At 46.8% G+C, this 15,328-nt stretch overlaps 1 protein-coding gene across 3 annotated transcripts; it reads left to right on the forward strand.

Annotated features, from left to right (window-relative positions):
- Positions 1-1,584: 1,584 nt before the first annotated feature.
- On the forward strand, positions 1,585-15,187 carry ZBTB5 (zinc finger and BTB domain containing 5). 3 transcript variants are annotated; one of them, XM_059411291.1, is made up of 2 exons: positions 1,585-1,777; positions 10,713-15,187. In XM_059411291.1, the coding sequence occupies exon 2, from the start codon at positions 10,717-10,719 to the stop codon at positions 12,748-12,750; it is 2,034 nt and encodes a 677-aa protein (XP_059267274.1). In that variant the 5' UTR covers positions 1,585-1,777; positions 10,713-10,716; the 3' UTR covers positions 12,751-15,187. The 3 variants fall into 3 exon arrangements, with proteins under 3 accessions (XP_059267274.1, XP_059267276.1, XP_059267275.1); XM_059411293.1 differs by lacking the exon at positions 1,585-1,777 and adding an exon at positions 1,791-1,844; XM_059411292.1 differs by lacking the exon at positions 1,585-1,777 and adding an exon at positions 1,853-3,160.
- The last annotated feature ends 141 nt before the right edge of the window (positions 15,188-15,328 follow it).

Consider the following 15,328-nt stretch of genomic DNA (forward strand, 5'->3'; position numbering starts at 1 on the left):
ATACATTTCTAGGACGAATTGCTAGCTAAAAGGGAATGAACGCGTATTTTAAATTTTGAGAGATACTACCAATTTTCAATTAGAACATCAATGATACTCCCACCAACAACATAGCAGGGGTCTTTTCACGCTTTCCTAAATTATAAATACATAGATCTTTTTAATTTTTTCCAGTTTGTAAATCCGAGGTACCTAGCTCACAGCATTTTTATAAGAATCCTGTATATGAAAAGACCTCTCACATGGCCTAGGTTATTGTCAGAATTCCATACATATAATTTTACTGCTCAATCTGCAGTAAAATACGTGTGGAGGCTCTAAAACGTCAGGCAATTTATCATCAGACTTCATTGAGGCCTTAAAGAAATAAATCCAAAGGGCAACTTTTCCAACCCATAAGGCCCGAATGGATGGATCGGCCATAATGGTACTTAGGTATTAAGTTCTTAAGAAATGGGGTGCTCCATTTTTAAAAGTCTCCCCCTACCCCCGCCCCACCCCACCCCAAAAAGAACCCAGCGGCGATCGCCAGCCTGCCTTTGTCTCCCGAGCCACGCACAGCTCCCGCCGGAAGGCCCCTCACGGGCTTGCTTCTCTCTTCACAGAGGAAGGAGGGCTTCCTCCCCGCCCAGGGCCCGGCGACCCCGGGACGCTGCTCGGGCTCTGCATCCGAGCTTGCCGGGGAGCTCGGGAGCCGCCCCGGAGCTGGCTCTCTTCTGACAGCGTCCCGCGTAAGTCCGCGCGAGCCTTGCACATCGGTTCTGGAGCCGGCAGGCGGATCCCACCTGCAGCACGGACTGCGGAGTGAAGGGACCCCCGCCGGACTCCTCGGGCACCCGCGGTGGGAGACGCCGCCGCCGGGACCGGACGTGGGGCGGGATCGCACCCAAGTGCTGTCAGACGGACCGTATTTTTGGGTCAGCGATTTTAGCCTGGATTTTGGCCTAATTCCACCACACAGCGTCTCGGGATTTTGTTTTTCCCAAAGCCTGCGAGATGGGAGGGTATCGAGCCCCGGCCCGCTGCGGCTGCGGGCTTCGGGGAGCGAGCGGGTGGTCACGGAGCGGCCAGCCGCCGAGAGGGTGGGGAAATCCTTCAGGTCCAGCCAATGGTGGGACACACTCCCCGGCGGCCTGGCCTCCCGGCTCGCGCAGACCGCTGGCAGCCGCGACTGCGATTGGCACAATGAGGCGGAAAACCCGCTTACCTCAACCATAACGGCTCTCGATTGGCTGCAGCCCACGGTCTCTTTTCCACAGTCCAAACCTAGAGCCGCTTAGTGATAAATCCCGCCTTAAAAGGCGTTTGATAACAGTTTTACGTGTTGTAAGGCAAATGGTGATTGGTCACAGCGCTCACGGATTCGGTCGGTAGTAAACACAGCGAGCTCCTGGGGCCGTCGATTGGTCGGCGTTCCGGGGGGCCGAGTAAATTCCTCCGGATTCCGCGCGCCGGCTGGCTGCCCTTCTGCCCCGGCCCCGCCCCCGCCCCTTCTCATTGGCTGCAGCTCGGCCGGGGGCTGGAGGAATGGAGCGGAGTAGGCTCTTTCGCGGGCGTCACTTCCGTTTACTGTCGGCCGCCGCCGCGGTGTTCTCAGAGTGCGGCGGCGAACGGGCTGAAGGAGCTGAGGGACGAGAGGCGGGGTGGGCGGAAGGGGGAGGAAATCCCATCGCGGAGACGCCGGCCTGGACGTTCCCGCCTCCTCCGACTCTGTCAGGCCGGATCGGAGAAGGGTCACCGCCTCCTCCAGCGAGCAGGGGGGCGGAGCCCGGCTCAGGTGAGGCGACCCTGTCAGCACCGGCGGCGGTGGAGCGCGCGGGCGCGCTCACGTGGAGACCGTTGAGGTCCGGGAGAGCTAGGCGGGCGGCGCGAGCCGGCTCGCTCCTAGGCGTCGGGGCGCGCGCAGACGCGGACCGGTGACCCCCGCCTACCCTGCCGGTCTTTCTGAAGGGGTATTGTTACCCCTCGGAGCCGAGGGGCCAGGCGGGTGGGAGGCGGGTTCTTCTGCGCAGGCGTCCCCCAGGTCCCGACGCCAGGCTGTCTGCCGGGTGGGGCGGGGGCTCTTGCCCCCACGGAGACGCGGGCTGGCGGCGTTGGTTGCCGGGATGGGGTGGACAAGGCCCAGGACCTACAGGCCGGCGGGTTAACAGAGGATCTGCCGCCCAGCGGGATGGGGTCGGGTGGCTTCGTTGCCCTCTTCTGGGTCTGTGAGCGTCGAGGTTTTCTTTCACCCGAGCGAGACCAAGGCGGTCTGGAATCGGGACCGGCGGTTGACCCTGCAGGGGTGGAGCCAGCCTTTTGGAATGCCCCAGCTTGTTATCTGAGAACTGAACTGTTTCTGGGCATTTATTGAATGTCCACTTTTTCCAGGCTTCGTGCTAGGAGCTGTGGGGGTTGGAGCGGTAAAAACAGCCGTTCCCCCTCTTCCCCTTGTTTGAAGGACGGATTTGGACGTAAATGTTAACATCGGGCAGTGAATTAAAGGGGAGGGGGGAGGGGGGAAGGTCAGTCTTTTGCCTTACAAAAACAAAAAAACGGGGAAAAAAAGGTTGTTATAAAGTCAGTCTGCATTCTGCCCTGGTGGAGAGTATTGTAAGGAACTAAGTTCTCTATAGGAGACAAATCCTAAGTGTTTATTCGGAGAAAAATGTTTACGGAAAAGAACAGTAAAGTCTTGATCAGTAAGGAATGTGCTTCGGTTCTGGTTAATTTGAATGAATAGAAGGAACCCTTCGCCTTCAAAATTGAAGACAAAACTTTTCCCCTAATACATTCATATACTTTTTGGTTGTAGTACGTAGAAGATACTGGGATCTTTAGAGGTTGAAGAGACTGCTATGCGTTAGTCATTGATGATTTGTTATTCTTGTGCAGACTCTTGAGCCCTAGATCGCTAAAATAGGTGTGCTGGCCGCCTTGTTTGTCCTCCAGGGCTTGCTTTCATTTGCTAATCCTGCGATTTCCGAGAGGAGGGTGGTTGGCAGCAAGCTAAAAGAGCCGAGGTGGGGGAAGAGACCAGTTGCGCAGAAAAAAAAAGTTTTTAGAGAATGGCTCCTAAACCAAGGGAAGGCCTGCTGCTATTGCTTTAACTCTAGCTGGAAATTCCAGCAAACTTGGGAAGACTGGCCTGGGCACCACTGCCAGCTTGGTGACCTGCCAGGTGAGACTAACTCGTTGGGGACCTGTTCTGGGCCTTTGTGTTTTGCTGAATAAATGAACCCAGACTTTTTAGAGTTCTGAAGTCTTGTTTTTGATGTGCTCCTTTTTGTTCTAAAAATTGTCAAAACGTAGTTAGCTGGGGATGCTGGCAAACTGTATTCTGGTTAATTGAGGTAGGTCTAGCAAAATTCTTAATGTGATAAGATTTGGAAGAAAAGCATCTAAAAATAGGTGTTTTCCTAAATTTAGAGATCAGTGCTCTCAAAAGAGACTTTGTTGAAATATTGTTACAAGAAGGTGAAGTCATTTTAAAAAATCACTTTGATAAAAAGATGCATCCGAATATTTTAATACTTAAAGTACTGAGCACTGAGGTACCTGGGTGGCTCGGATAAGTGCCCAACTTGATTTAGGCTCAGGTCATGATCTCAGACTAGGTGCAGTGAGATTGAGCCTGGGTGGGGTGGAGCCTGCTTAAGATTCTCTCTCTCCCTCTGCCTTTCCCTCCCCTAAAATAATAATAATAAAATTAAAAATATTAAAAAAATAAAGTAGTTAACATAAATTATATTGAATTGGAATTCTTCGGTGGGGGTGCAACTTAAAACTGTATTACGTAGAGTGAGATAAAGCTTGCTGTAGTGCCCACACAGTATCTTGAATTTTCCTGTTTCTCCTTGGAAAGGGAAAAAGAAAATTTAAGATATTGGGTCAGTGTTAGCTTTCAACTTGTATTTTTTAAATGTATATTTGTTGTGAACAAATACTTCTCTCCTCTGTCAGTTTTAAACATATTTCTCTTTTACTGTACTGAACATTTCTCAAATATGGACATTGAACAGTAGGAGCCAAATTTTGTTAGTGTAGCAGGTGGGCTGCAATGTAACACTACACTGCACCTTTTGTCTGAGTATGAAGTGAACTTCTCATATGCTAACAGACCAGCTGTTTCTGAGTGAACTGTGGTTCTTACAGTTGTTTTCATCATTTTCATCACTGAATAGTGGCTTTTCATCTCAAGGTCCAATTTGGGGGGGAGCCTTTCATTTGATTATTTATACATATATATGCTAAAAGCTTTGATTTATCTTTCTGACAGCTCCAACAGATTAGGAATTGTGTTGGAGTACTGATTTTTTTGTACTGTAATAGGCATATTGTGCTGTACCCTGGAAGGAAGGCTCTATGCACGGCTCATATCAAGGAGCTGGGACTTGGGCTCCATCTATCTCTTTGAGGGTAGAGTATTTATGTAATTTACTTGGGATTTTTCTGCACAGGAGATTTGACACTTCTCTCCCATTTATTTTTGTAAGCAGTCTATATCAGTATGGATCTATGGATATTTATATATTGGGGTATAATCCAATGCTATTTTATTTATCTTTTTGCTCATGTTGTTCCAGTTTTGGCCTTTGGGAGCGCTTCTTTTGGGTCCCATGTCCCTTTCAAATACTTCCATTTTCATGTTTGTTTGAAGCATCTCCTGAGTTTTTGACACTGTAAGATACTGCAGGCTTATCTTGTATATTTTCAGCCCCAGTACTAGAATCAGCCATTTCTCCAAAGAGCACTAACTCCTTTTGTTAGAAAATTGTCCAAGATCTGGACACCAGGATTTTCAGTGGTATTGATTTACATTTCTTTGAAAATCTCTTCCATGTCTAGGTTAAAAGAAGACAGGTGGATTCTCTTACCTGCTTTTGTATTCAATTTGTTGTGATACAGTCTTGATTAAAGTATACCAAAAAACACCCAGAGTCACACAGATATGTACTTGGAAAAGGGAAGAGTATTTTCGTAGCTTTTTCAAATAACTCTGGATGTTTTGGTACTGTAACAGAGCTTAGCAAATGGTATTTTCTTAAGTGCTTGGTTAGTAGCAGTGTGTAATCTGAAACCATGTCAACAAACTTTTCATATTCTGTTACATTGAAATACATTCGTTTGTATCTTGCACTTTGAATTTTTTTAATCCATAACTTATTTTTTAACATCACACTTTATAACATTGGTCATTTGGAACATACTCATTCATTGGCTTATGCAGATCTTCCAAATGTTGATGCATTTATAATATTAAAAAAAAATCACCTTCTATTAATATCACCAGTGATCTCACTGGGTTTGAGCACTGGGAAACTGGGAAACTCTCAGTAACATAAATTTCCCAAATTTCCAATTTTTACCTGAAAGCTGAAATTTTATCATAGGCAACAAATACTATAATGTATTATTATATCTATAATAAAATGTAAGTTGTTTTCCTTGAAATGACAAGCTCATTTCATTCCTCCTTAAAGAATGTCTGGCAAATATCCAAGTCTAAATGTCTAAATAACCATAATTTATCGTTCTTCTTCCAAGTTATAATGGTGCTCCATTAAAAAGGCAATTAGTTTAGCTTACAACTCAGAAACTGCACAAGGACTTTTCCCTGCATTGCATTTTAGTGTGCAGCGCAGTTACTTCGCGTGTACTTTCCATTTCATCTCACATAATGTTAAAAAAGACACGTATTCGAGAACTGAAACAATACGAAGGGAAGGGGAGATTTGGTCCCCTGTAGCGTAAGCATTCTTGTAGAAGTGGCTGTGGCCACACGCAAAGACAGCATTCTGGCCAGATTGTTCCTGCTGCACAGTTCAAGCTCAGGTGTCCAGTCTTGCCATCAGTTCTTTCAGCAGCTTACTGTTATGCTTACTGTTATGCTTAGGTTAGCTAGAAACTGTTGTTGCAACCAAGAACCCTGATTCTTATTGTGCTCAAGCCATCAAAAATGGAATTTAAACAAATTTTTTTTTACAAAAGTTACCTGAAAAGTGATGATAGTCTTCAGTTGAAAGTTATATGCCTCTTTGTTAACTTTTCCGACAACATGTGGTGATCGTTAATATCAGTTATGAGCATTCGCTATCCAATACCTGCCTTTCTAGCCTTACCTGCTCTCCAGCCAGAACAGATGCGCTGCCTCCCCCACCTCAAACCTCTACCCACTTTTGCCTCCGTTTGGAATGTATTTTATAGCTCCTTTTATCCAAGTGCAAACTTGTACCCAGTTCTGTTGTCAGGGCCACCAAGAAGCTGGAAATAACGTCTGCCTTCTCTGAGCCACTGAGCACACTTCAACTTAGGTGGCACTTAGTGCTCTCCACTTGGTAATAGTTATTTGTAGGTGTCGTGTTTCCAGTAAGCACCCGTGACAGGACTATGCTATATCAGTCTCTGTTCCATAGCACTTAACCTTGAGCAAAGCAAGCACTTCCAAACATGGAATGAATGAATTTGTATACCAGTTACACAAGCATCTTCATGGGCTGCTGTGATCTCTAGAGTTGTGTAGCGCCTCCAGTACAGGGCTCCCAAGTTGCTGGGCTTTTCTCCTTTAGTGGGTCAGCTGTCGCCCTTTTTTTGCAGCTGTCAACGCGGAGCCGCCTCTTGCCCTCATTCTGGAATTGCTGTTGCTCATCTTTAATCAGTTAGGAAACTAGAAAAACTTGAATTTTTTTTGTTTCTAAGACAAAAGACTATGTAAACGCTTGAGGGGCTTTCCTATGAGGAACTCTTTATATGTAGACTTTGATCTTTATTTTGGATATTCAGAGACTTTCTGAGTTTTGGCTGATTTTAGAGTAGTTGGGACTCTCAGGAAAATGACTGTTGGGCAATATGGTGGTGTCGTTCATCATTATACAGTCCGTGCTCGTTCAGTAAATAATTTAATGAGCTGTGTATCAGACACTTTGCAGGGGGAGAGAGAAAATGCAATCCCTGCCCTCAAAAAGCTGTTTTAGTAGAAACAGCATTTGAGTTTGCACTAGGAATGTAAGTAGGGCACTAAAACATTTCCTTATTCAAACAGAATCATGAAGTTCTAGGTCAGCTAATTGTCAGGAATTTTGAACTGGAAAACAAGGTGGCAGAGCAGGGAGAGTTGGAGGGTAGGGGAGATGGTAAGGGATCGGGCTCTGGCTTGAGTTCATGCTTTTTAGTCCTTGATACAGTCCCTTTTCCCTAGACCTGATCTGTCCAGTTTCTGAGCCAGCCCTGACAGAGCGGCAACAGAGATGATAAAATGAGCCAATGCTGACAGATCGAGTTCTGGGGTTGACGCTGGCACCTATGTGCCCACCTAGTCCTGGCCATTCCCTACTTCCACTTAGTCAAATCAGAACAATGGGCAAACGTGCCAGGACTCCAGGACTTGGAGCTCTGTCAAAAATCCTAGACTGCTTGTCTGGGACCTTGCCTAGTTTTGCTCGCTTACACTTATTTTTGTTTATATCATCTCTAAAAGTGGAGGAAAAGTTCTTTTTGGTTATTCTTTTCTGCTAGGGTCTTATCTAGATTAGGGATATTGAATGTTAAGAATCCCTTAGACTGTTAAGACACTTCCTGCAGGTGGCAACTTTGCAGGGCCTGCCTGGCATACAGGCAGCAAATCACTCGATACGGTATTATATAGATGGTATTTGAGTGTAGGTGTGCTTTTCCTTACCAAGTCAGTATATTATTGAAAAGCATGTGGATAAATCAATATATAAGTCAAATAGTTTAAAATGTGCTATTAATTGGTTTATTCTCCTCAAACACAAATGAACTTTTTTATTAGTCTAAGTAAAGCATTATTAGGAAAGTAAATCTATTGAGAAAACAGTCACCTCTTGATTATTCATGTTAATAAAATGAGAGTGGTATAAGTGTATTTTCTTAATTATATTTAGTTTGGAAATTACTAAAAATCTGTTCCTGCAGATAACAAATATTGTACTGTATATTTGCTATGAGTCAGACATATACAAATTGGCAGATTACTTGCTGTATCTCTTCCAACTCTATAGACTCAGATTGTCACATTTTGAAATCTTTTAGAGAGACCTGAAGCTTTTTTCCTTGGCATGAAGGCTTCAGACAATAGCTCTTGGTAAAGCACATATTTTTCCAGCTCGAGCTCTTTTTTTTATGGCTTTTACACTGGACCTCTGAGTTGGCTACATATGCTTGGGAGTTTTGAATAACCATGATCTTGATTCACGATTCTCTTCCATCAGAGCTGAAAGTAACACATTTTATATCTCCCAAACTAACAGAATTTTTTTTAAAATACCCCTTCTAGATCCACAAAGGTTTTAAGATAGCCATGTTACTTAGGTTTTTCTGAAATTGTGTTAAACCTTATGTTTATCTTGACCAGGTTAAGATAAAAGGGGAATTCACTGGCTCATGAAATAGGAAATCCTAGGGTGATGGCACTTACAGTCATGGCTGGATCCCAGGGTCTTGCTGTCATCAGGACATTGTTTTGGGGGTATTGCTTTCTTTTGTATTGGCTTCCTTTTTAGACAGGCAACAGTGGCCACCATCAGTGCTAGACTCACATCTATCTTGTAACTTGCAAGCTGGGTGAAGAGAGTCCCAGGGCAGATGCTAGTTGGCATGGCTGGGGTCACATACCCATCTCTAAAATAATCACCGGAGTCATGGGGCCAGATCTCCCTGGATTATTTGTTCACTCCTGAAACTCAAAGGTTCAGGGCAGTCTGGTCTGCACCACAAGCACTAAAAATGGGTGAGAAGTGATTTCCCCCAAAGACGTAGTAGGCTGACCGTCCCCCACCCACAAGAAAAAGTGTCCTTTGGAGGTAGTATTTAAAGTGTTTGCCTCTTTATCTGTGAGGAAGCATTAACAAGCTTCATGTTACTGTAGTCACTTGGTGCTGTGTAACAGCTCACTTCCATTCAGCGTTCCATGGCTTGAGACAAAAATCATTTTATTACTACCTTGAACAGTTCTAGGGGTTGCCTGGGCTCAGCTAGATGACTCTCTCTTAAGGTCTGTCATGGGGTTGAAGTCAGACCGTGACTGGGGCTGAAGTCACCTTGAAGGCACACTCCTGCCTGGGAGTGAGTGCCAGCTGTCACCTAGGCTTCAGCTAGGCTTCCTCGCGGCATGGGCGGCTGAGTTCCAAGAGCAAGCCAGAAAGAGCAGACAAAAGCTCTGTTGCCTTTTACGACCCAGCTCCCAAGTCAGTGGGAATGGAAGAAAAACACTGTAATTTCTGCCGTGGTCCTAGATTTGTCTGGCTTCAAGGCAAATGAACACGGACCCCACCTCTGGATGAGAGGAGTGCCAGTGTCACACTGCAAGAAAGCATGCTGATGCGTGATCTTAGTATGGCCAGGCCTCTTGGAAAGTACAGTCTGCCTTACACATTGCCTTATTTCAAGTGACTAGTTTTTATAAAGAACATGAAACATGAATTAGGTGTGGGTTGTCCTTTATACTGACCAGATCACTTTGTTGCCTAGTGTCTCATGTAGGCTCTCTGTCTTTTCTCCTTTTCTGATAGCAGTCTCATTTCCCGTTTGTGAATTATCTCAACCCACTTTATGCATAATCATGTTAGGTGGATAAATCAGCATCTAGCCTGTCAATAGAGAAGAATAGAAAAACAGAAAAAACAAAACAAAATCCTCCTTCTTTGCTTCCCTAAAACAGTCGTGGGGATGCAGGTAGGTCCCTAAGCCCAGCACATAAGAGCTCTCCTAGAGCTTCCAATAGGTTGTTTATTAGATTTCCAGCCAGTCCTTCTGTCTTGGCCCTACCTTTAGTCTGCTTCCCTGGCACCCCTGCAGCCAATTCCTGAGCCTTTGGGTGGGTAGGGGGCTTCTATGTAAGTCAGGTGGTTTTTCTCCACTGCCAGGTTTGCATTTAGCTCTCTGGGTATGCTGAGTCAGTTCGGACTCATTCCTTTACCTGGTCACCTGCTACCAAAATGCTACTGTTGCTCTTCCTTGTGGGATTGTATCTTTGAAAAAACAGCAAATCCAAAAACTTTAGTCCTTTTAATGAGGGCAAATGCATGTGTGCAATCTACCGTCCTCTGTAACTGGAAACCTTACCCACTAATACTGATCTGCCTCTCTCACTCTTAAGGTTGCTAGAAGACTGGAATTTCATGGAGGTTATTCACTGTCCTTAGGGAGTGCAGAATTGTAATTCACGTCCATAGGATAGCCATTCCACCACTTACACTTTGGTCTTTTCTAACATGGGTCCCTAAGTGTTAAAAGTGGGTCCTGCGAAGAGTGAAGGGGAGCCTGTAAATAGCCAGTAGCTGATACCATGTGTCTTCTTGCTTCTGGGCTTGTTAGCTGAATTGGCATTTGTTCCTTATTTGACAGGTTTTTAGTCTGTGTGCCATCATGAGAAATATCAAAAGCTTTAAAAGGCCCAAGCTTGGGCGCCTGGGTGGCTCAGTGGGTTAAGCCTCTGCCTTCGGCTCAGGTCATGATTTCAGGGTCCTGGGATCGAATCCCGCATCGGGCTCTCTGCTTGGCAGGGAGCCTGCTTCCTCCTCTCTCTCTCTGCCTGCCTCTCTGCCTGCTTGTGATCTCGCTCTGTCAAATAAATAAAATCTTTAAAAAAAAAAAAAAAAAAAAAAGGTCCAAGCTTGGCTGTCCACGTCTCTTTTCATCACATCCTCTGTGCTCTGACTTTGGCTTCAGCATTTCTAAGGTCTTAATGCTTTCTTTCTTTGTTCTTTCTATAGGATCATGGATTTTCCTGGACACTTTGAACAGATCTTCCAGCAGCTGAACTACCAGAGACTTCACGGGCAGCTCTGTGATTGTGTCATTGTCGTGGGGAACAGACATTTTAAAGCCCACCGCTCGGTACTGGCGGCATGCAGCACGCATTTCCGAGCCCTCTTCTCAGTGGCAGAGGGAGATCAGACCATGAACATGATCCAGCTGGACAGCGAGGTAGTGACAGCGGAGGCCTTTGCCGCACTGATTGACATGATGTACACCTCCACGCTCATGCTGGGGGAGAGCAATGTTATGGATGTCTTATTGGCAGCCTCTCACCTGCATTTGAACTCTGTTGTTAAGGCATGTAAACATTACTTAACGACAAGGACGCTGCCCATGTCTCCCCCCAGCGAGCGCGTCCAGGAGCAGAGTGCCCGCATGCAGCGCTCCTTTATGCTGCAGCAGCTGGGGCTAAGCATCGTGAGCTCAGCCCTCAATTCCAGCCAGAGTGGCGAGGAGCAGCCGGCCCCCATGAGCTCCTCACTGCGCAGTAACCTGGACCAACGGACGCCCTTCCCCATGAGACGCCTTCATAAGCGCAAGCAGTCCGCAGAGGAGCGGGCCAGGCAGCGCCTCCGGCCTGCCATGGATGAGTCTTCCATTGCTGACGTCACGCCAGAGAATGGGCCATCGGGGGTTCACTCTCGGGAGGAGTTCTTTTCACCCGATTCCCTGAAAATCGTGGACAACCCTAAGGCTGACGGAATGGCCGACAACCAGGAAGACAGTGCCATCATGTTTGACCAGTCTTTTGGTGCTCAAGAAGACGCCCAGGTGCCCAGCCAGTCCGACAATACTGCTGGCAACATGGCCCAGTTGTCCATGGCCTCTCGTGCAACTCAGGTTGAGACTAGTTTTGAGCAGGAAGCTGCCGCCGAGAAAAGTGGTTTTCAATGTGAAAATCCCGAGGTTGGCCTTGGAGAGAAGGAGCACATGAGAGTGGTGGTTAAGTCTGAGCCCCTGAGCTCTCCTGAGCCTCAGGATGAAGTGAGCGATGTGACCTCCCAAGCAGAAGGCAGTGAATCCGTGGAAGTGGAAGGGGTTGTGGTCAGTGCCGAGAAGATAGACCTCAGCCCTGAAAGTAGTGATCGGAGTTTTTCAGATCCCCAGTCTAGCACGGACAGGGTAGGTGACATCCATATTTTGGAAGTCACGAATAACCTGGAGCATAAATCCACTTTCAGCATTTCAAATTTTCTTAACAAGAGCAGAGGGAGTAACTTTAGTGCAAGTCAGAACAATGATGATAATATCCCAAACACTACTAGTGACTGTAGGCTGGAGGGGGAGGCCCCTTACCTGTTGAGTCCAGAGGCTGGGCCTGCGGGCGGGCCCTCTTCGGCCCCTGGCTCTCACGTGGAGAACCCGTTCAGCGAGCCTGCAGACTCCCATTTCGTCAGGCCTATGCAAGAAGTGATGGGCCTGCCCTGCGTGCAGACCTCAGGCTACCAAGGAGGAGAACAGTTTGGGATGGACTTTTCCAGGTCTGGTTTGGGTCTTCACTCCTCCTTCTCCAGGGTCATGATGGGCTCCCCGAGAGGAGGAGCCAGTAACTTTCCATACTACCGACGCATAGCTCCCAAAATGCCAGTCGTAACGTCTGTCAGGAGCTCACAGATCCCAGAAAACTCAGCCAGTTCCCAGCTAATGATGAACGCAGCCACGTCCTCCTTTGAAAATGGCCATCCTTCGCAGCCTGGCCCTCCACAGTTGACCAGGGCATCTGCCGATGTCCTGTCTAAGTGCAAGAAGGCCTTGTCAGAGCACAACGTCTTGGTTGTAGAGGGCGCTCGCAAGTACGCCTGCAAAATCTGCTGCAAGACTTTTCTGACCCTGACGGATTGCAAGAAGCACATCCGAGTTCACACAGGGGAAAAGCCCTACGCCTGCCTCAAGTGTGGCAAGAGGTTCAGTCAGTCCAGCCACCTGTATAAACACTCAAAGACCACGTGTCTGCGCTGGCAGAGCAGCAACCTCCCCAGCACTTTGCTCTAACCCCCACCCCTCGATGTCGGGCTGGTGCCTGTTGTCCGACTGAAGCGGACGGCTCTTCTGGTTGGTGGTGAACGCCATCGGGTTTGAGGCTTCCGGCCCCCCCCCCCCCCCCGACGGCTCGTGCAAATTCCGGTGACTAGTAAGTGGAGAATTCACATGCGGAGCACTTGTGCCGCTGCTGCTTCTCGGAACGAGATGCAGGCTTTTGGAGGGACGTGATCCCTGAAACCGAGTTCTTCCTTAGGGCTGAGTAAAGCAGTCAGAAAGTAGTTTGTAATTCATGGCGTTAAAAGTGGCACATTTAAAAAATTAAAAATGGAAGTGCAAAAAAATTTTTTTAGCAATTTTTGTAAAACTCTGAAGCATTAAGTAACTTTCCTATATCCTCTGAAGGGAATATTATATACCTGTACAGCGATGCAGAACGCACTTACGTGTAACTAGTGGCGAGCTTGTGCCTGTCTGAAAGGAAGGCCCTTAAGGACATGCCTGTCCACCACGAATGCTTTAAAGTGTATCATGAGCTAGGCCTAGGCCTCAGTACTGTATTTTTAATTTTCGTCTCCACTGCAGTCACAGGCACTGCACTTTGATGGTGCTGACACTGGGTCCAGAGCGAGCATTCTCTGGACTGTTAGGTGTACATACTTTTGAAAACACTACTGCTGGCTAGATGTTTTAATAGTTTTTCCTGGTTTTAAAAACACAGTTGTAAATTGAGTATGGACTGTAGGGAGTGGCAAGTAAGGTGTTGTTTCTGTATGTGCTGTTTTAGCGGTATTTTACCCAACTTGTATTACATATGTTACAGTTCCATGTTTGGAAGTCAGAGAAGAGCTAGTGTTTGTCTTTGTTCTAATAATGTGGAGTCCTGTTTTGTGGGATCTTTTCATGGTGCATTCACCCTTCGCTGCGTCCAGGCTTTGGGGTCCCATCCAGCCTGACACATCTCACCTGCGACAGGCCCGCTCTCTGCTTTGCTTCTCCGCGCTCCCTGCCCCACGTGGCATTCTTGTCCAGGCCTGCATTAACTGTTTCTATTGCAAACTAACCAAAAATGATGCTAATCTCTTTCCACCGTGGGTTTATCACTTTTATATACTGTAGTCTTAAAGTCTAGACCCTGAGCTTTTATCATTGTTGCCCCAACCTAAGACCGAGAATGTTTCAAATTGTTTAAAATCCAAACATAGTAGTGTTATTCCCAGATAAATATTTTCCAGACTTTATAAGAAAGTTTGGGAGCCCAGAACATGGAAGTCACCGAGTAGCACCCGAGATGGAGGACACAGTTGGGCCGCTGCCCGGGGCCTCCGTGGGTTCCGCTGCCTCGCTTCTCAGGGCTGCCAGTGGCACCTGTGCAAAGCCCAGCCTGGGCTTGTGTGCATCCGGGGGTCTCTGGAGAGCTCACGGATTCCGCCTAATTCATGCGAACTTGAGTTCATGTTTTACACAGCTCTTTCAGAGACACCAAACCACTGTGCGTAATCAAAAGAAGTCCTTCGGTTCTTACTTAGAACTGTTTAGAAAGCAAAATACGTGTAGCCCAAAACAATCAGCATGCGTTTTCTTCCCTTAATCTAGTGTGTGCATTTACACATCTGTCTGTGGATAAATTCACATTGTTCATAGTCAGGCTTAGCATCTCCTGTGAACGGATTCCCAGGGAGGAAAGCCAAAAAGGAAACTTCTGTGATTCCTCTCCTTTCCAGCAGACGTGGGAAAGAGACTGCTGGAGGCTAACGGGATCACGTGTGAAATGCAGTTGTGCGTGTGGCTGTTGTTAGAGTCGTGTTCTGATTGGATGTGGGGGGGTTCCTTATCCACACCTATACTAGATGTGGGGACCAGCGTCTTATGGGAAGATTAACCTTGGGAGGCAGGTGGGTCAACGTGGAACACAAGAGAGTCCCTGCCTGGGCCTGGGGAGAGGAGCCAGTGGCAGCGGGAAGAGCAGGGGTACTCTCCTTCCTTCCCTTCCATCTTGGCGGGGAGAGGCCAGGCGGCTGCGCCTCACCTCAGTTCAGCCTCAGTGGTCCTGGCTTTCGGGACTGTCTCTGATACAGCGCCTGGAGCCCCGTCTCTCCACTGCTAGATGGATTCTGGAATCTCTCATCTACCTCTTAGTTGATCGGTCTACATGTGAGAAGCAAGCTTTTGGGCCAGTGTCCTCATACATGCTATAAAACTTAAAAATAATTCAGAGGTTCCCTGCAAAACCAGTCTCAGGGTTCCTGTGATCCATAGTTTCTACCTGAATTAGAACTGGTTTTGGGTACCTGAATTTTGATTGGTTAGCCTTAATTATAGCCTGGCATGGTCATTTCTGGTGGGCAAGTCACAAGGTTCTATCAGGGCACCCAAGTCAGTGGTGCTATGCTGGTCAAAATTCGAGATTTTGAAATAAAAAATTTGTCACATTCATGCCTCTAACTAACTACGTGTTTTTTCTTTGCTTAGGTTATTAAGGTTGAAAGAAAAAAGGGAAGTATGGCTTTCTCCCCTAACTCTGCTTTGACCAGTACTTTTTTAAAAAAACCAAACCTCCTCCAAAACAGTCTTAATGGTGTCCATCACA

The sequence above is a fragment of the Mustela nigripes genome, chromosome 9 (genome assembly GCF_022355385.1).
Source record: "Mustela nigripes isolate SB6536 chromosome 9, MUSNIG.SB6536, whole genome shotgun sequence".
NCBI classification, from domain to species: domain Eukaryota; kingdom Metazoa; phylum Chordata; class Mammalia; order Carnivora; family Mustelidae; genus Mustela; species Mustela nigripes.